Source organism: Saccoglossus kowalevskii, chromosome 11 (assembly GCF_978046115.1).
Source record: "Saccoglossus kowalevskii chromosome 11, keSacKowa6.1, whole genome shotgun sequence".
Lineage (NCBI taxonomy): Eukaryota > Metazoa > Hemichordata > Enteropneusta > Harrimaniidae > Saccoglossus > Saccoglossus kowalevskii.
In genome coordinates this window covers 290,401-313,245 of record NC_140651.1, presented here as the reverse complement: position 1 = coordinate 313,245, position 22,845 = coordinate 290,401, and the positions used below count along the sequence as shown (strand labels likewise).

The 22,845-nt window shown below is 37.2% G+C and overlaps 1 protein-coding gene across 1 annotated transcript in view; it reads left to right on the top strand.

Moving 5' to 3' along the window:
• The first annotated feature begins 4,946 nt into the window (after positions 1-4,946).
• The window catches only part of LOC102807103 (malonyl-CoA decarboxylase, mitochondrial-like), a 128,159-nt gene continuing 110,260 nt past the window's right edge, over positions 4,947-22,845 (top strand). Inside the window, exons 1-4 of the mRNA XM_085505554.1 lie at positions 4,947-5,183; positions 16,269-16,439; positions 21,121-21,261; positions 21,587-21,727. Coding sequence (XP_085361680.1) covers positions 4,947-5,183; positions 16,269-16,439; positions 21,121-21,261; positions 21,587-21,727 — 690 coding nt within the window. The remainder of the gene's footprint in view (positions 5,184-16,268; positions 16,440-21,120; positions 21,262-21,586; positions 21,728-22,845) is intronic.

Here is a 22,845-nt window from a genome sequence, read left to right as displayed (position 1 = left end):
TAAAAACCACAGTATTAAACAAGATAAAATGCGCCTTGAAAATGAAATCCATCAAATAGAGCACTCCATGAGAAATGGTAGTGAATTTCCTGAGATTTATCATGAGAAAAAACAACTTTTGACAGGCACAGTTTTACAACAAACTCAAGGATCTGCTATGTGTGCGCGCCACAGGTTTTTAAATGAGAGCGATGTTTCTAGTTCTCACTTTTTTCAAGTCGAAAAACAGCATGGCACGAAAAAGACCATAACCCACCTTAAGTGTGCCGATGGCAATCTCACTAACAATTTTCAAGATATCCTTCACATCACTAGAAACTTTTATAACAATTTGTACACCCCTGTTAGCACTGATACAAATTCATAGGACATTATCCTCAAAGGTTTACCACAGCTGAGTGCAAGTGATTGTGATGACCTGGATGCATCATCACCTACATGTATGACAAATTCAAAAAAACTGTTAAAACTTCTTGCTGCTGGGCGTACCCCTGGCATTGATGGCATACCGTACAAATTTTATCAGAAATTTTGGGATGTCATTGGATCTTTATGATGTCATGTTGTGTTCAGTTCAGGATAGCAAAATGCCCACATTCATGACAATATTAACTTATTTCGTGACTGTATTGATTATGCAAACATTAATAATTCTCCACTTGGTATTGTCGCCCTCGATCAGGAAAAAGCCTTTGATAGGATTCATCATGATTACCTGTTTAAAACTTTGAAAGCTTTTGGGTTTGGTCCTCGTTTCATCTTTTATATCAGTCTCATATATACCAATGCACAATCACTAATTTGAATAAACAGCGCCCTCACTGCACCTGTATCACTTTCACGAGGCATACGCCAGGGATGTTCACTGTCATCACTTTTGTATGTTATTGCAATCGAGCCATTACTTGATAAAATTAGAAAAGAATAAGCATCACTATTCCTCATAGCAATGGTCGTCAATGCAAACTTACAGCATATGCAGATGATGTCGAATTCTTTGTTACTCGCCATCAAGACTTTGATAAACTTGAAGAATGGCTACAAACGAGCGTGCATCAAATTCAAAGGTTAACTTTGTAAAATCGGAGGGCGTGCGCTCGTTGTTAACAATTTGCTACCGTCTCAATAGTTATACAGACTCAACAGCCTATCACCATCACCTGATATCATTTCATCACTACACAAATCATTTGTTAACTTTCTGTGGCACGGGCGCCATTGGATTCCATCCAAAACCTTATACTTGCCTTTGGGAAAAGGTGGTCAAAATGTTACTCATTTGCCTACACGTATTCGCACTATGCGGCTTGAATACATTCAGAGATACCTCTATTCTGATTATGACCATCCAAGCTTTAAATTTACAGATTACTTTTTCAATGCTGCTAATGACAATCTGAGGTATTTATTTTGCACCAATCTCAATATGTCACTCCTTATCTCCCACCGTTTTATTCAGACTTATTACAATGTTGGAAATCATTGGAATAGATGCGTATCATTGATTCGAATACAACTAGCCTATTTGCTGAACCACTTTTTCATAACCCGCTCATACATCATCCACTGAGGAACGAACCTTTTCGCTTAAAGCACTTTACCAATGCGGGAGTTGCGAGGATTGGGGATGTTTTTGATACTTCAAACAAAACATGGTTTTCAAGCTCACATTTTGTGAATAAAGTCAATATCCACTCTGAACCTATCCTTAAACTCAGTCTCAAAGTCATCCACAATGCCATTCCAACTAAATGGAAAAATGTCATTAACACAAAATTAAATCAAAGAAAGCTTAGAAAGAACTCCTGTGTGCTGAGAGTATTGAAGACACATTAAAAATTAATTAAAAATTACTTGTACATGAGATATTGATGGAAAAGCTGAAAACTAATTATGTAAATCAGGTAACTAATATGAACAGAACATAATAAAAAAATTATGAATTATTATGCTAATTAGAGAATTAATATGAACAAATTTTAACCCCAAATTAATCAGGCCTGTCTATTGTCCTAGAGCATTTATGTATCAAATTTTATTCAAATGTGATGAACAGTAATAGATATATCAGTGTTAATTAATTATGTTAATTAGGTGATTAATAAGCATAAATAAAACCTAATTGGGTCTCTGCATAGTTCTCTTTAAAAGTTTCATTAAAATCCAATTCGTGGTTCTTTGTATATCAGTGGTACATTATGCAAATTAGGTAATTAATATCCATTCAAAGTAATCAGGTCTCTGCATAGTCCTAAAAGATCTATGCAGCAAGTCTCATCGAAATATGATGATTAGTACTTGAGATATCAGGCAAAAAGCTGAAAATTAACTAATTATGCTAATAAGGTAATTAATATGCATACATATTTGCCCAAAAACTAATCAGGAGCCTGCACAGTCCTGAAGTAACTATGTACCAAGTGCCATTGAAATGTGATGATTACTACTTGAAATATCAAAAGCTGAAAATTAATTAATTATGCAAATTAGGTAAGTAATATGTACTGATATTACCCTAAAAACTATCAGGTCTGTGCAGTGTCCCATGACATCTATGTACCAAATTTCATTGAAATGTGATGATTACTACTTGAAATATCAAAAGCTTTAGATATCAGTGAAACAGTCATGGAACAGCTAAAAATCAGCTAATTATCATGCAAATTAGGTAATTAATATGCATGGATTTTTACCAAAACCTAATCAAATCTGCGCATTGGCCTAGAGCATCTATGCACCAAGTATGGTTTTTGAGATATCAGTGGAACAGACACACAGACAGACACACTAACTGCAAAGACTCCCTTTTTGTGCTTCGCACACAGGAATCAAAAACAGCGATGTTGATGAGCCACCTCCGACACATCTAAGTGTCAGTTGCATGAGTCGGACGAGTTAAACTTGCCTCTGTATAAATTGAAGAAGGTGCAATATATAAATATTTGTTAATGGTTCTTCATATAAACCAACATCCATATAAATTGGACACTGTCTGGCGAGACATTCTCAGTCCACCTACTAACTTCAAACCTAATTTTAAAGACAGTTATGCATTGCCAATCACAAAGTATGAGGGTGATTTACAGTGGCGTATCATACATGGGGCGTATGCCACCACCGGTTTCCTAAAGCACTCCAATTTTACTGCTTCTGACAAATGTCCACTCTGTGGAGATTCCGACTCTCTGTCACAAATTTTCCTGGAATGTCATGAAATTGGTGCTCTTTGCAGGCTTGTCAACTGTATAGGATCCAGACTCCTAAAACCAGATGTGTCAGCTCCATCATGGTGGTTTGTTGCGCTACCACCTTACAACTGTTGCAAGTTTTTATCCCAGCAATGTGAAAATATCTTTCTGTATACATTTTGTGCTGCAAAAATCTCCATTTATATCAGTCATCGTAATAAACAGGATGGCAACGGTTCCACCTATCCACTTGAGAATTTAAAAAACTGCGTGACTAGCAGAATTAAATCAGAATATGCATATTATAAACTTACTGACCAATTACAACAGTTTGAACTGACATGAATGTGTGGTGGCACTCTTTGTTCATGGTTGTCAGGATGCAATGAAAAGGTACCACACTTTTGAGTTGTTAAAACTTAATCATAAGAGTGATTTTTATTTTCTTTAAGAAACCCAATCTTTACCATCAGACGAAAACGCTTGTATGGAGGGGAAGAGACGTGTTTTCTCATGGTATGACTAATCATGCTGGCGTAGCCTTCTTATTTGCGCCAAATTCAACTGTGGACATATCTGTCACTGACATTATGCCTGGTCATTTGCTGCATGTACATGTAAAAATCAATAGTAACCCATTTAATCTCTATAATGTGTATGCTCCCATTGATGGACATGTTCAATGTTTTCAGGAACTAAAGTAACATCTCAAAAAATTGAATGATGATCCTGTTATTGTTGGGGGTGATTTTAATTGCACACTTGCACCTGGCATTGACCGTGATGGCGGTAGGGAGACAGACATGCGCACGTCGCACGCACTACGCTCTGTGCTTGATCGGTTTAAGCTTATCGATGCATGGCGTCATCATCATGGCTACAACACAAATTTCACATGGCGGCGTGACGACACTCTTGTACGCCTTGACAGATTTCACATCTACAAGCACATGCGCAGTTGTCTGAATACTATTGAAATACACAATAACGCACAATCCATTTCAGACCACTCTCTGGTGCACATCAAACTGACTAACAACATAAAGCAAAAAATCCAGTCTGGTGTTTGAATATTAATGTCCATAAAGACACAGAATATGTGAATTTAATTACAGAATTATGGGTCCAGTGGCAAACTCAACGTAACACTTTCAAAAACTTGCAAACATGGTGGGACATTGGGAAGCGCAAAATCAAAATGTTGTCACAAGACTACTGTCATTTCAAACAAGGGGTGTACAGAGAGAAAAAGCGCGCCTTAGAAAATGAAATCAATAAAATGGAACATGTAACAAACATCGCTTCTTCTTCCCGTGCTTATCAGGAAAAAAAGGCGAAAACAGAGGTTCATATTTTTTCAAACTTGAGAAACTAAATGGACACAAAAAAGCGATATCTCATATTCAGCACGAAAATGGCCGTCTAACTGATGACACTTGTGACATACTTAACATCACTCGCAAATTTTATCCATCCCTTTACACACCCGATGACACTGATGAAAATGCAAAAAATACTATTCTTGAAGGGTGACCAAATTTCAGTGAAGCAGATTGTGAACATCTTGATAAAACCATTTCTTTTGAAGAAGTAACAAAAACAGTTAAAGTTTTTGCCAGTGGGCGTACTCCCGGTATTGATGGTTAACCATACGAATTTTTTCAAAAATTCTGGAATATCATTGGTAGAGACCTCTGTGAAGTATTTGGTTGTTCTATTCGTGATGATTTTTTCCCACTTTCTTGCACTAGGGACGTTATGACTTTACTACCTAAAAAGGGGACATCACTTGTCTTAAAAACTGGTGGCCTGTTAGCCTCCTGTGCAGTGATTATAAAATCTTTACGAAAACACTGTCACTACGCCTTCAATCTGTCATTGGTTCCATCATCCATCCTGATCAGAGCTGCAGTATCCCAAATCGTCACATTCACGACAACATCAATCTACTGCAAGATTATATCGATTACTGTAACACCACAAACACTCCATTGGGTATTGTAGCTCTTGATCAGGAAAAAGCATTTGACAGAATCAACCACACTTATTTGTTCTACTACGTGCATTTGCTTTTGGAACAAATTTCATCCAGTATATTTGTCTTTTGTACAAAAATGCCCACTCTCTGGTTAGAGTGAACAGCGCCCTCACATCACCTATCATGTTGTTCCGAGGCATTCGTCAAGGATACTCTTTGTCCACACTTTTATATGTCATTGTCATAGATCCGTTACTCTATAAAATCTGGCAAGATAAAGACATCACAGGTATTGAGATCCCCCAGAGTAACTGACTAAACAGCAAACTGACAGCATATGCTGACAACATAGAAATATTCATTACATGTAAACAAGAGTTTAATAAACTAGCACAATGGTTGGAAACATAAGAGCGTATCCAAATCCAAAATCACCAACACCAAGACATTCATAGACAAAAACTGGATTGAAATAAAGCAAAAAGTTGAAAACAAAATGGAGTTTTGGGCGCATTTTGCTCCTGCTATGTCGTACAAAGGGCGCGAACTTGTTATCAACAATTTGCTTTCGTCACAATTATTCTATCGCTTGTACAGTTTGTCCCCTCCCCCTGACATTATCTCCTCCCTCCAACGATTGTTTGTAAACTTTTATGGCAAGGCCGCTATTGGGTGCAGCTGGAAACTGTGTATTTGCCCATCAGTTTCACTATCTATGAGATGAGACTTGAATGGGATCTTGACATGATGTCACCATACAGAACTATGTGCGTTGCAAACCCCAAGTAATGTACATCTGGTGATATACAGTTGTGACACAGACCAATACAATGTATGTGATGTATGGGTGATATACAGCTGTGACACAAACCAATTCAATGTATGTGATGTATGGGTGATATACAGCTGTGTCACAGACCAATTCAATGTGTGTGATGTTTGGGTGATATACAGCTGTGACACAGACCAATTCAACCTATGTGATGTATAGGTGATATACAGCTGTGACACAGACCAATACAATGTATGTAGTGTATGGGTGATATACAGCTGTGACACAGACCAATACAATGTATGTGATGTATGGTGGTATACAGCTGTGACACAGACCGATACAATGTATGTGATGTAGAGGTGATATACAGCTGTGATATAGACCAATACAATGTATGTGATGTATGGGTGATATACAGCTGTGACATAGACCGATACAATGTATGTGATGTATGGGTGATATACAGCTGTGACACAGACCAGTACAATGTATGTGATGTATAGGTGATATACAGCTGTGACACAGACCAATACAATGTATGTAGTGTATGGGTGATATACAGCTGTGACACAGACCGATACAATGTATGTGATGTATAGGTGATATACAGCTGTGATATAGACCAATACAATGTATGTGATGTATGGGTGATATACAGCTGTGACATAGACCGATACAATGTATGTGATGTATGGGTGATATACAGCTGTGACACAGACCAATACAATGTATGTGATGTATAGGTGATATACAGCTGTGACACAGACCAATACAATGTATGTGATGTATGGGTGATATACAGCTGTGACACAGACCAATTCAACGTATGTGATGTATGGGTGATATACAGCTGTGACATAGGCCAATACAATGTATGTGATGTATGGGTGATATACAGCTGTGACATAGACCGATACAATGTATGTGATGTATAGGTGATATACAGCTGTGATATAGACCAATACAATGTATGTGATGTATGGGTGGTATACAGCTGTGTCACAGACCAATACAATGTATGTGATGTATGGGTGGTATACAGCTGTGTCACAGACCAATACAATGTATGTGATGTATGGGTGGTATACAGCTGTGTCACAGACCAATACAATGTATGTGATGTATGGGTGGTATACAGCTGTGTCACAGACCAATACAATGTATGTGATGTATAGGTGATATACAGCTGTGATATAGACCAATACAATGTATGTGATGTATGGGTGATATACAGCTGTGACATAGACCAATTCAATGTATGTGATGTATGGTGGTATACAGCTGTGACATAGACCAATACAATGTATGTGATGTATGGGTGATATATAGCTGTGACACAAACCAATACAATGTATGTGATGTATGGGTGATATATAGCTGTGACACAAACCAGTACAATGTATGTAGTGTATGGGTGATATACAGCTGTGACACAAACCAGTACAATGTATGTAGTGTATGGGTGGTATACAGCTGTGTCACAGACCAATACAATGTATGTGATGTATAGGTGATATACAGCTGTGATATAGACCAATACAATGTATGTGATGTATGGGTGATATACAGCTGTGACATAGACCGATACAATGTATGTGATGTATAGGTGATATACAGCTGTGATATAAACCAATACAATGTATGTAGTGTATGGGTGGTATACAGCTGTGTCACAGACCAATACAATGTATGTGATGTATAGGTGATATACAGCTGTGATATAGACCAATACAATGTATGTGATGTATGGGTGATATACAGCTGTGACATAGACCGATACAATGTATGTGATGTATAGGTGATATACAGCTGTGACATAAACCAATACAATGTATGTGATGTATGGGTGATATATAGCTGTGACACAAACCAATACAATGTATGTAGTGTATGGGTGGTATACAGCTGTGTCACAGACCAATACAATGTATGTGATGTATAGGTGATATACAGCTGTGATATAGACCAATACAATGTATGTGATGTATGGGTGATATACAGCTGTGACATAGACCGATACAATGTATGTGATGTATAGGTGATATACAGCTGTGATATAGACCAATACAATGTATGTGACGTGTGGGTGATATACAGCTGTGACATAGGCCGATACAATGTATATGATGTATAGGTGATATACAGCTGTGATATAGACCAATACAATGTATGTGATGTATGGTGGTATACAGCTGTGACATAGACCGATACAATGTATGTGATGTATGGGTGATATACAGCTGTGACATAGACCTATACAAGGTATGTGATGTATGGGTGATATATAGCTGTGACACAGACCAATACAATGTATGTGATGTATGGGTGATATACAGCTGTGACACAGACCAATACAATGTATGTAGTGTATGGGTGATATACAGCTGTAACACAGACCAGTACAATGTATGTGATGTATGGGTGATATACAGCTGTGACATAGACCGATACAATGTATGTGATGTATGGTGGTATACAGCTGTGACATAGACCGATACAATGTATGTGATGTATAGGTGATATACAGCTGTGATATAGACCAATACAATGTATGTGATGTGTGGGTGATATACAGCTGTGACATAGACCGATACAATGTATGTGATGTATAGGTGATATACAGCTGTGACACAGACCAATACAATGTATGTGATGTATGGTGGTATACAGCTGTGACATAGACTGATACAATGTATGTGATGTATAGGTGATATACAGCTGTGATATACACCAATACAATGTATGTGATGTATGGGTGATATACAGCTGTGACATAGATCGATACAATGTATGTGATGTATGGGTGATATACAGCTGTGACACAGACCAATACAATGTATGTGATGTGTAGGTGATATACAGCTGTGACACAGACCAATACATTGTATGTGATGTATGGGTGATATACAGCTGTGACACAGACCAATTCAACGTATGTGATGTATGGGTGATATACAGCTGTGACATAGGCCAATACAATGTATGTGATGTATGTGTGATATACAGCTGTGACATAGACTGATACAATGTATGTGATGTATAGGTGATATACAGCTGTGATATAGACCAATACAATGTATGTGATGTATGGGTGGTATACAGCTGTGTCACAGACCAATACAATGTATGTGATGTATGGGTGGTATACAGCTGTGTCACAGACCAATACAATGTATGTGATGTATGGGTGGTATACAGCTGTGTCACAGACCAATACAATGTATGTGATGTATGGGTGGTATACAGCTGTGTCACAGACCAATACAATGTATGTGATGTATAGGTGATATACAGCTGTGATATAGACCAATACAATGTATGTGATGTATGGGTGATATACAGCTGTGACATAGACCGATACAATGTATGTGATGTATAGGTGATATACAGCTGTGATATAGACCAATACAATGTATGTGATGTATGGGTGATATATAGCTGTGACACAAACCAATACAATGTATGTGATGTATGGGTGATATACAGCTGTGACACAAACCAGTACAATGTATGTGATGTATGGGTGATATACAGCTGTGACACAAACCAATACAATGTATGTGATGTATGGGTGATATATAGCTGTGACACAAACCAATACAATGTATGTAGTGTATGGGTGGTATACAGCTGTGTCACAGACCAATACAATGTATGTGATGTATAGGTGATATACAGCTGTGATATAGACCAATACAATGTATGTGACGTGTGGGTGATATACAGCTGTGACATAGGCCGATACAATGTATATGATGTATAGGTGATATACAGCTGTGATATAGACCAATACAATGTATGTGATGTATGGTGGTATACAGCTGTGACATAGACCGATACAATGTATGTGATGTATGGGTGGTATACAGCTGTGTCACAGACCAATGCAATGTATGTGATGTATGGGTGGTATACAGCTGTGTCACAGACCAATGCAATGTATGTGATGTATGGGTGGTATACAGCTGTGTCACAGACCAATACAATGTATGTGATGTATGGTTGGTATACAGCTGTGTCACAGACCAATACAATGTATGTGATGTATGGGTGATATACAGCTGTGACATAGACCGATACAATGTATGTGATGTATAGGTGATATACAGCTGTGATATAGACCAATACAATGTATGTGATGTATGGTGGTATACAGCTGTGGCATAGACCAATACAATGTATGTGATGTATGGGTGATATATAGCTGTGACACAAACCAATACAATGTATGTGATGTATGGGTGATATACAGCTGTGACACAAACCAGTACAATGTATGTGATGTATGGGTGATATACAGCTGTGACACAAACCAATACAATGTATGTGATGTATGGGTGATATATAGCTGTGACACAAACCAATACAATGTATGTAGTGTATGGGTGGTATACAGCTGTGTCACAGACCAATACAATGTATGTGATGTATAGGTGATATACAGCTGTGATATAGACCAATACAATGTATGTGATGTATGGGTGATATACAGCTGTGACATAGACCGATACAATGTATGTGATGTATAGGTGATATACAGCTGTGATATAGACCAATACAATGTATGTGACGTGTGGGTGATATACAGCTGTGACATAGGCCGATACAATGTATATGATGTATAGGTGATATACAGCTGTGATATAGACCAATACAATGTATGTGATGTATGGTGGTATACAGCTGTGACATAGACCGATACAATGTATGTGATGTATGGGTGATATACAGCTGTGACATAGACCTATACAAGGTATGTGATGTATGGGTGATATATAGCTGTGACACAGACCAATATAATGTATGTGATGTATGGGTGATATACAGCTGTGACACAGACCAATACAATGTATGTAGTGTATGGGTGATATACAGCTGTAACACAGACCAGTACAATGTATGTGATGTATGGGTGATATACAGCTGTGACATAGACCAATACAATGTATGTGATGTATAGGTGATATACAGCTGTGACACAGACCAATACAATGTATGTGATATATGGTGGTATACAGCTGTGACATAGACCAATACAATGTATGTGATGTATAGGTGATATACAGCTGTGATATAGACCAATACAATGTATGTGATGTGTGGGTGATATACAGCTGTGACATAGACCGATACAATGTATGTGATGTATAGGTGATATACAGCTGTGACACAGACCAATACAATGTATGTGATGTATGGTGGTATACAGCTGTGACATAGACCGATACAATGTATGTGATGTATAGGTGATATACAGCTGTGATATAGACCAAAACAATGTATGTGATGTGTGGGTGATATACAGCTGTGACATAGACCGATACAATGTATGTGATGTATAGGTGATATACAGCTGTGACACAGACCAATACAATGTATGTGATGTATGGTGGTATACAGCTGTGACATAGACCGATACAATGTATGTGATGTATCGGTGATATACAGCTGTGACATAGACCGATACAATGTATGTGATGTATGGGTGATATACAGCTGTGACACAGACCAGTACAATGTATGTGATGTATAGGTGATATACAGCTGTGACACAGACCAATACAATGTATGTAGTGTATGGGTGATATACAGCTGTGACACAGACCGATACAATGTATGTGGTGTATAGGTGACATACAGCTGTGATATAGACCAATACAATGTATGTGATGTATGGGTGATATACAGCTGTGACATAGACCGATACAATGTATGTGATGTATGGGTGATATACAGCTGTGACACAGACCAATACAATGTATGTGATGTATAGGTGATATACAGCTGTGACACAGACCAATACAATGTATGTGATGTATGGGTGATATACAGCTGTGACACAAACCAATTCAACGTATGTGATGTATGGGTGATATACAGCTGTGACATAGGCCAATACAATGTATGTGATGTATGGGTGATATACAGCTGTGACATAGACCGATACAATGTATGTGATGTATAGGTGATATACAGCTGTGATATAGACCAATACAATGTATGTGATGTATGGGTGGTATACAGCTGTGTCACAGATCAATACAATGTATGTGATGTATAGGTGATATACAGCTGTGATATAGACCAATACAATGTATGTGATGTATGGGTGATATACAGCTGTGACATAGACCGATACAATGTATGTGATGTATAGGTGATATACAGCTGTGATATAGACCAATACAATGTATGTGATGTATAGGTGATATACAGCTGTGACATAGACCAATTCAATGTATGTGATGTATGGTGGTATACAGCTGTGACATAGACCAATACAATGTATGTGATGTATGGGTGATATATAGCTGTGACACAAACCAATACAATGTATGTGATGTATGGGTGATATGCAGCTGTGACACAAACCAGTACAATGTATGTGATGTATGGGTGATATACAGCTGTGACACAAACCAATACAATGTATGTGATGTACGGGTGATATATAGCTGTGACACAAACCAATACAATGTATGTAGTGTATGGGTGGTATACAGCTGTGTCACAGACCAATACAATGTATGTGATGTATAGGTGATATACAGCTGTGATATAGACCAATACAATGGATGTGATGTATGGGTGATATACAGCTGTGACATAGACCGATACAATGTATGTGATGTATAGGTGATATACAGCTGTGATATAGACCAATACAATGTATGTGACGTGTGGGTGATATACAGCTGTGACATAGGCCGATACAATGTATATGATGTATAGGTGATATACAGCTGTGATATAGACCAATACAATGTATGTGATGTATGGTGGTATACAGCTGTGACATAGACCGATACAATGTATGTGATGTATGGGTGATATACAGCTGTGACATAGACCTATACAAGGTATGTGATGTATGGGTGATATATAGCTGTGACACAGACCAATACAATGTATGTGATGTATGGGTGATATACAGCTGTGACACAGACCAATACAATGTATGTAGTGTATGGGTGATATACAGCTGTAACACAGACCAGTACAATGTATGTGATGTATGGGTGATATACAGCTGTGACATAGACCGATACAATGTATGTGATGTATAGGTGATATACAGCTGTGACACAGACCAATACAATGTATGTGATGTATGGTGGTATACAGCTGTGACATAGACCGATACAATGTATGTGATGTATAGGTGATATACAGCTGTGATATAGACCAATACAATGTATGTGATGTGTGGGTGATATACAGCTGTGACATAGACCGATACAATGTATGTGATGTATAGGTGATATACAGCTGTGACACAGACCAATACAATGTATGTGATGTATGGTGGTATACAGCTGTGACATAAACCGATACAATGTATGTGATGTATAGGTGATATACAGCTGTGACATAGACCGATACAATGTATGTGATGTATAGGTGATATACAGCTGTGACACAGACCAATACAATGTATGTGATGTATGGTGGTATACAGCTGTGACACAGACCAATTCAATGTATGTGATGTATGGGTGATATACAGCTGTGACACAAACCAATACAATGTATGTGATGTATGGGTGATATACAGCTGTGTCACAGACCAATACAATGTATGTGATGTATGGGTTATATATAGCTGTGACACAAACCAATACAATGTATGTGATGCATGGGTGATATACAGCTGTGTCACAGACCAGTACAATATATGTGATGTATGGGTGATATACAGCTGTGACACAGACCAGTACAATGTATGTGATGTATGGGTGATATATAGCTGTGACACAGACCAGTACAATGTATGTGATGTATGGGTGATATACAGCTGTGACATAGACCGATACAATGTATGTGATGTATAGGTGATATACAGCTGTGACACAGACCGATACAATATATGTGATGTATAGGTGATATACAGCTGTGACACAGACCAATACAATGTATGTGATGTATGGGTGATATACAGCTGTGACACAGACCAATACAATGTATGTAGTGTATGGGTGATATATAGCTGTGACACAGACCAATACAATGTATGTGATGTATGGGTGATATACAGCTGTGACACAGACCAATACAATGCATGTGATGTATGGGTGATATACAGCTGTGACACAGACCAATACAATGTATGTAGTGTATGGGTGATATACAGCTGTGACATAGACCAATTTAATGTATGTGATGTATAGGTGATATACAGCAGTGACATAGACCGATACAATGTATGTGATGTATAGGTGATATACAGCTGTGACACAAACCAATACAATGTATGTGATGTATGGGTGATATACAGCTGTGACACAGACCAATACAATGTATGTGATGTATGGGTGATATACAGCTGTGACACAGACCAATACAATGTATGTAGTGTATGGGTGATATACAGCTGTGACATAGACCAATACAATGTATGTAGTGTATGGGTGATATATAGCTGTGACACAGACCAATACAATGTATGTGATGTATGGGTGATATACAGCTGTGACATAGATCAATACAATGTATGTAGTGTATGGTTGATATACAGCTGTGACATAGACCAATACAATGTATGTAGTGTATGGGTGATATGTCGCTGTATCACAAACCAATACAATGTATGTAGTGTATGGGTGATATACAGCTGTGACACAAACCAATACAATGTATGTAGTGTATGGGTGATATATAGCTGTGACACAGACCAATACAATGCATGTGATGTATGGGTGATATACAGCTGTGACACAAACCAATACAATGTATGTAGTGTATGGTGGTATACAGCTGTGACACAGACCAATACAATGCATGTGATGTATGGGTGATATACAGCTGTGACACAAACCAATACAATGTATGTATTGTATGGGTGATATATAGCTGTGACACGAACCAATACAATGTATGTCATGTATGGGTGATATACAGCTGTGTCACAGACCAGTACAATGTATGTGATGTATGGGTGATATATAACTGTGACACAGACCAGTACAATGTATGTGATGTATGGGTGATATATAGCTGTGACACAAACCAATACAATGTATGTGATGTATGGGTGATATATAGCTGTGACACAAACCAGTACAATGTATGTGATGTATGGTGGTATACAGCTGTGACACAAACCAATACAATGTATGTAGTGTATAGGTGATGTACAGCTGTGACACAAACCAATACAATGTATGTGATGTATGGGTGATATACAGCTGTGACATAGACCAATACAATGTATGTAGTGTATGGGTGATATACAGCTGTGACACAAACCAGTACAATGTATGTGATGTATGGGTGATATACAGCTGTGACACAAACCAATACAATGTGTGTGATGTATGGGTGATATACAGCTGTGACACAAACCAGTACAATGTATGTGATGTATGGGTGATATACAGCTGTGTCACAAACCAATACAATGTATGTGATGTATGGGTGATATACAGCTGTGACACAAACCAATACAATGTATGTGATGTATGGGTGATATACAGGTGTGACATAGGCCAATACAATGTATGTTGTGTATGGGTGATATACAGCTGTGACATAGACCGATACAATGTATGTGATGTATGGGTGATATACAGCTGTGACACAGACCAATACAATGTATGTGATGTATAGGTGATATACAGCTGTGACACAGACCAATACAATGTATGTGATGTATGTGTGATATACAGCTGTGACATAGGCCAATACAATGTATGTAGTGTATGGGTGATATACAGCTGTGACACAGACCAATTCAATGTATGTAGTGTATGGGTGATATACAGCTGTGACATAGAACAATACAATGTTTGTTTATGTAGTAGCTGTTATGTGTAATGCAGTCCACAATGACAGATTGTGACAGATTATGTAATGGGTACTGCCCCTTGAGCATGAGGCTCAAGTGGTTTATTTGATGTAACTCAACCAACATTTAACTAATTTCTTACACAGATTTGGGGTGTTTCTGGTCAATCAAAATGTTGTTGTGAATATGCATTAGTAGTTAATTTGTAAACAGTTTTATTTCGTTGAGTGGAAACCCCGGGAAACACTAAACCTGTTGAAAAAGACTAAACCTGTTGAAAACCTGTTTCATGTTTTCGCTTTCTTTTAATCAAATATTCACTGGACGATTATGGTACACCCATAATACACCCTTTACCTTGGGTTTAGTGTTTTTATTGTCAGGTTTAGTGTTTTTCGACAGGTTTAGTGTTTTTCGACAGGTTTAGTGTTTTCTGGGGTTTCCACTCTACGGTTTTATTTATCATTCGCTTGTCTGCATGTTTTTTTGATGCCCTTATCTAATAATAATATTAAAACAATTGTTCATTCACTTTTTTTACAGACTAGTGGTCAAATGCTACAGGCTGGGGCATGTTCAAGTTTTCTCAAACCTTTTGTGTCATGTACAGGTGGATCTCATCATGCTCAGATCTTCAACTTGTTGGATGATATTAAAGTTGCTATGTTAGAAACTAGCAGTGGAAGTAGAGAACATGTACCTTCCCTACCAGAGGTATTCCAGTTTTCTATTTTAGTAGTTTGCATGATGACAATAATTTATAATTCTTGTCCAGATTGTGGGAATAAACAAATATATGCATGAAATATTACTGTAACATTACTTCATTAAATTGTCTATAATATGTGACTAAATGAAATTCAAAATTCCTGAAAGAAATAAATTTCATTCAAACCAAATTCACCACCTTATGCTGACGTTTAAATCTAATTCACTGCTTTATCCTTACTTTCAAACCCAATTCTTCAGCTTATCCTAGACCTTTAAACACAATTAATCATTAGCTCTCGTGAAACGGAGCTTATGTGGTATCGGTGTCTGTGACTCTGTGACTAAAATTTGTTCCACTGATAACTCAAGATCTACAATTTCAATTCAAATGAAATTTGGCACACAGCTAATATATGATGAGTAGATGTGCTGATTAGATTTTGGTGCAATTCCATGCATATTAATTAGTCAATTATTGCATTAATTAATTTATAACTTAGAGTCTTAGAGTTTCTTAACAAATATTTGACTAGGGTGAGTAGCCTAATTTGCATATTGCAATAACGTATTCTGTCGCAAAAAAAAAACTGGTAATATTTCATTGGAAGGTCTGCAAATTTGCCAATTTTAGTATATAATGATTTATTATATCATGATAGATGTTATTTGAGCTGATACAGCATCTAAAAACATCAAATGTATGCGAGTATGGGGAGTACGCATGTGCAGTTACAAGAGTGACGCAACCATTTTTTCAGTTTGACAAAAAAGCAGTACTATTCCGATTTTCATGAATGCAAGTTCAATTTCACTTTCACTTTCACAACTTTCTGCCAATCTTGATTCGTAAATGTGCTGGTTACATGTACAGTGTTGTCTTCGGGCCTGTGTCGCTTAGACAATAGCTGCGTAACTTTTGTTTCGCCCGCGATTCTGCAGTTTTCTCATCAGGTCTTTTAAGGGTATCGGGTCCGATACTGTTCTTTCTTTCCACGATACTGTTTCCCTCAAGCTGGGCCGTTTCCAGGATATTGTTTTGCAATGATGAATCAGAACAGAACAATTCGTGTGAACTGATCGATCCTAACTTATTATCTGAATACTCGTATTCACCTGCGGGTCTGCGGATATTTCGGCCTACTTTCAAGCATGAATATAGAAGGAAATCAACGATTTTTTTTCAGTATCGTTCCAGATTTTGCAAGAAATTTATATAATAATCACTGTGATCACTACTATTGGGTTCAAAAATTATTTATGATTATTCAAAATATAGTGGCCATGGCTGTTGGTTCAACCTAGTACTGACCTTCACCGCTATTGCGACGCCATGAGCAGAGAAAAGGAAAGCTGAATCCCCGCGTCTACACTTAATCCATGTATAAGGCAGACACCCGACAGCAACAGCAAGGAAGTTTGTCAGTTTTATTCAAGTTAAAAATTTTCTATTTTATGCATTGGAGCTACACAACGTGACTGAAAGCACTTCCAATGTGATCTAATTTGTAAACAATCTCTTTGCACACGACTCCCAGTGTCTTCTCCTTGAGCATACAGTAAAGTTTCACATTTGTTTTCGCATGGTTTCCATCTTACTCAAATAAAACAAAGCAGTTGATTCCTATTTTACTTAGTGTTTATTCTTGTTTGATATTTTTAAACAAAAATGCACTCATTATAAACAAATAGTAAATATGCGGGTTTTTTGTTTTTGCCGAAGGAGGACAAGGAAGACAAAATGACGGTAGTTTTGTTCTAGGGTCAATCGCGATCTTCGGTTTGTATCAAAAGCAAGTCTCACAAATGGAATATTTTTTTTTCGAGCGATAATTTGATAGAAATTAAAAAAATTTCAATCGTTGGCATATGTAAGGGCTGGATCACTTACTTTCAAGGACTCAAAGTCTGGACGAACATTAAACTACGATGTTTTTATTTATCTGTTCTAGGTATGTTGTACAGACTTTTTAGTTGTACTATCTTGATGATTTAATTTCAAGAATCTGTCAAGGAAACAATCTGTTGTTACTTTACATGTTCATGTAGGATTAATAGTTGGACTACCTATATTAGTTGGACTACCTCTATTAGTTGGTCTACATCTATTAGTTGGACTATCTATATTAGTTGGACCACCTCTATTAGTTGGACAACCTCTATTATTTGAACTACATATATTAGTTGGACTACCTCTACTAGTAGGACTACATTTATTAGTTAGACTACCTATATTAGCTGGACTACTTCTGATCGCTGGACTACCTCTATTAGTTGGACTGCATCTATTAGTTTGACTACTTCTATTAGTTGGATTACATCTATTAGTTGGACTACCTCTATTAGTTGGACTACCTCTATCAGTTGGACTTCTTCTATTAGTTCGACTTCTTCTATTAGTTCGACTTCTTCTATTAGTTCGACTTCTTCTATTAGTTCGACTTCCTCTATCAATTGGACTTCCTCTATCAGTTGGACTTCCTCTATCAATTGGACCTCCTCTATCAGTTGAACTTCTTTTATTAGTTCAACTTCCTCTATTAGTTGGACTTCTTCTATTAGTTGGACTTCTTCTATTAGTTGGACTTCCTCTTTGAGTTCGACTGCCTCTATCAATTGGACTTCCTCTATCAGTTGGACTTCTTCTATCAGTTGGACTTCCACTATCAGTTGGACTTCCTTTATCAGTTGAACTTTCTCTTTGAGTTCGACTTCCTCTATTAGTTGGACTTCTTCTATTAGTTGGACTTCCTCTATCAGTTGGACTTCTTCTATTAGTTGGACTTTCTCTGTCAGTTGGACTTCCTCTTTGAGTTCGACTTCCTCCATTAATTGGACTACCTCTGTTAGTAGGACTACCTATATTAGTTGGCCTACCTAACTTTGTTAGTAGGACTACCTCTGTTTGTTGGACTACATCTATTAGTTGGACTATATTTATTAGTTGGACTTCCCCTGTTAGCTGTTAGTTGGACTACCTATATTTGTTGGACTTCTTCTACCAGTTGGACTTCCTCTTTGAGTTCGACTTCTTCTATCAATTGGACTTCCTCTATCAGTTGAAATTCTTCTATTAGTTCGACTTCCTCTATTAGTTGGACTTCCTCTTTGAGTTCGACTGCCTCTATCAATTGGACTTCCTCTATCAGTTGGACTTCTTCTATCAGTTGGACTTCCTTTATCAGTTGAACTTTCTCTTTGAGTTCGACTTCCTCTATTAGTTGGACTTCTTCTATTAGTTGGACTTCCTCTATCAGTTGGACTTCTTCTATTAGTTGGACTTTCTCTATCAGTTGGACTTCCTCTTTGAGTTCGACTTCCTCCATTAATTGGACTACCTCTGTTAGTTGGACTACCTATATTAGTTGGCCTACCTAACTTTGTTAGTAGGACTACCTCTGTTTGTTGGACTACATCTATTAGTTGGACTACCTCTATTAGTTGGACTTCCTCTATAAGTTGGACTTCCTCTTTGAGTTCGACTTCTCCATTAATTGAACTACCTCTGTTAGTTGGACTACCTATATTAGTTGGCCTACCTATCTTTGTTAGTAGGACTACCTCTGTTTGTTGGACTACATCTATTAGTTGCGCGTCCTCTATGAGTTCGACTTCCTCTATCAATTGGACTTCCTCTATCAGTTGAACTTCTTCTATTAGTTCGACTTCCTCTATTAGTTGGACTTCTTCTATTAGTTGGACTTCCTCTTTGAGTTTGACTGCCTCTATCAATTGGACTTCCTCTATCCGTTGGACTTCTTCTATCAGTTGGACTTCCACTATCAGTTGAACTTCCACTATCAGTTGGACTTTCTTTATCAGTTGAACTTTCTCTTTGAGTTCGACTTCCTCTATTAGTTCGACTTCCTCTATTAGTTGGACTTCTTCTATTAGTTGGACTTCTTCTATTAGTTGGACTTTCTCTATCAGTTGGACTTCCTCTATTAGTTGGACTTCCTCTATTAGTTGGACGTCCTCTATTAGTTGGACTTCTTCTATTAGTTGGACTTCCTCTATCAGTTGGACTTCTTCTATTAGTTGGACTTCCTCTATAAGTTGGACTTCCTCTTTGAGTTCGACTTCCTTCATTAATTGAACTACCTCTGTTAGTTGGACTACCTATATTAGTTGGCCTACCTATCTTTGTTAGTTGGACTACCTTTGTTTGTTGGACTACATCTATTAGTTGGACTTCCTCTATGAGTTCGACTTCCTCTATTAGTTGGACTTCCTCTATTAGTTGGACTTCTTCTATTAGTTGGACTTCTTCTATTAGTTGGACTTCCTCTATTAGTTGGACTTCTTCTACCAGTTGTACTACCTCTGTTAGTTGGAATACCTCTATTAGTTGGACTACCTCTGCTAGTTGGACCACCTCTGTTAATTGGACTACCTCTGCTAGTTGGACCACCTCTATTAGTTGGACTACCTCTGCTAGTTGGACCACCTCTGTTAATTGGACTACCTTTGCTAGTTGTACCAGCTCTATTAGTTGGACTACCTCTGTTTGTTGGACTACTTCTGTTAGTTGGACAACCTCTGCTAGTTGGACTATCTCTATTATCTGGACTACCTTTATTAGTTGGCCTACTTCTGTTAGTTGGAATACCTCTATTAGTTGGACTACCTCTGCTAGTTGGATTGTTCTTTCATGATTTGACTTGTTTGCCTTTTTCTACCAATTTAGTCTCACACATTGGAAGTATGTAATTATTATAAAAAGCTAGACTGCGGTGGAAGATGTCAATTCTTATCAATCTTATCAGAAGAACTAAATGTTGATCATGATGTAGTGTTAAAAGCTTCAGATAATCTACACTCTGCGCATGTAAGTAGTACCAGCATCTGGAATCCATTTGGCAAATGCAATAGCTATAATAAAATATATTTGTTTACCATCAACAATACAAGTCTGTAGTAATGAATATATATATATAAATAAAAGATAGTTCATGCTCACATATTCTTTATGTTTAAACTGTCTATACCTTTTATGTTCATTCTATAATATGATGCATTTCACTATTGCTCTAATATTACTTGTGTTGGAGTACAGATATTTTATCAATTATGTGAATTTATATAGAGTAGTTCTGAAAATAGTAGCATATGCTGATCAATGCATGAATAATTTAATATCGTTCATTATTCAGGAGAAAGGAGAAGGTGCCATCCTAGTTGCTGAAAGCCGACTTCACCTTGCACTAATACCGCAGTATACTAACTTATTTACACAAATTGGAAGGTTGCAAGGAGGAGTCAAATTTTTAGTTGATATGCGAAAAGACTTGCTGGTAAGATTTATATGAATCTAAGCCCTTGAACATTGAATTGCAATGCATAGATACAATAAAGCAATATTGAGATGAAGTAGCACTTATTGTGGCAGTTTGTAATAATCTTACAATGTTTCAATGCTTATGATAGGTCTGATAATGTGACTATTTCTTGTACATGTACGTTCTGGCTGTTGGAACATTTGTTCTGAATTGTTTGCCAAGCATGATAGATTGTACCATAGACCTTAAAATACATTTGTATTTAAGTTTTAAGGTTGTACATTTATGATTGTACATTGTACCACTGCTGTTAGTATCAGATGTTTGTAAATAGCAAAACAGGAAGACATGCAGTTGTTGTATCTATCTATTTTGTCCTTGGTTGTATGACTACATAAAGAATAGAGATAGTCAAACTAATAGAAGTAGTCCAACTAATAGAGGTAGTCCAACTAATAGAGGTAGTCCAACTAATAGAGGTAGTCCAATTAATACAACTAATACAACTACACCACTCAAAATTCATTTGAAGATGTTTGATGCAGTAGTTAGACCAATTCTCCTATACTGCACTGAAATATGGTCTAGTGATATTATTGCCCACACAAAACAACTTTGGAATTTGACAACACCCATAGAAAAACTCCATACCAAATTCTGCAAGTTTTTATTAAAGGTGAACAGCAGAGCCTCAAACTTGCCATGTTTAATTGAATTGGGGAGGTACCCTCTTACAATACAGGGTACAAAACAAATGTTAAAATATTGGATGAGGGTTCAGGAAATGCCTGAAAATACATTAGTATGTGAAGCATACAAGCTTGGTATTAAGATGCATGATTCTGGTACTAAAAACTGGGTATCTGGTGTGAAAAAGATTTTGGAAAACCTGAATTTAAGCAAAATCTGGAAAGATGGGCAAATTAAATACAGCAATGCTACTATTGAAGACATTACAGAAAAACTTAAAAGGGCGTGCATCACAAAAACAATTTGAGAACATACAGAGAAATAAAAACTGATTTTTCTTTTGAGAAATACCTCCAAATAATTAAAAATCCACTATACCGTGCTGCAATGACTAAACTTAGAATAAGTGCCCACTGTTTACAGATTGAATCAGGCAGATACAA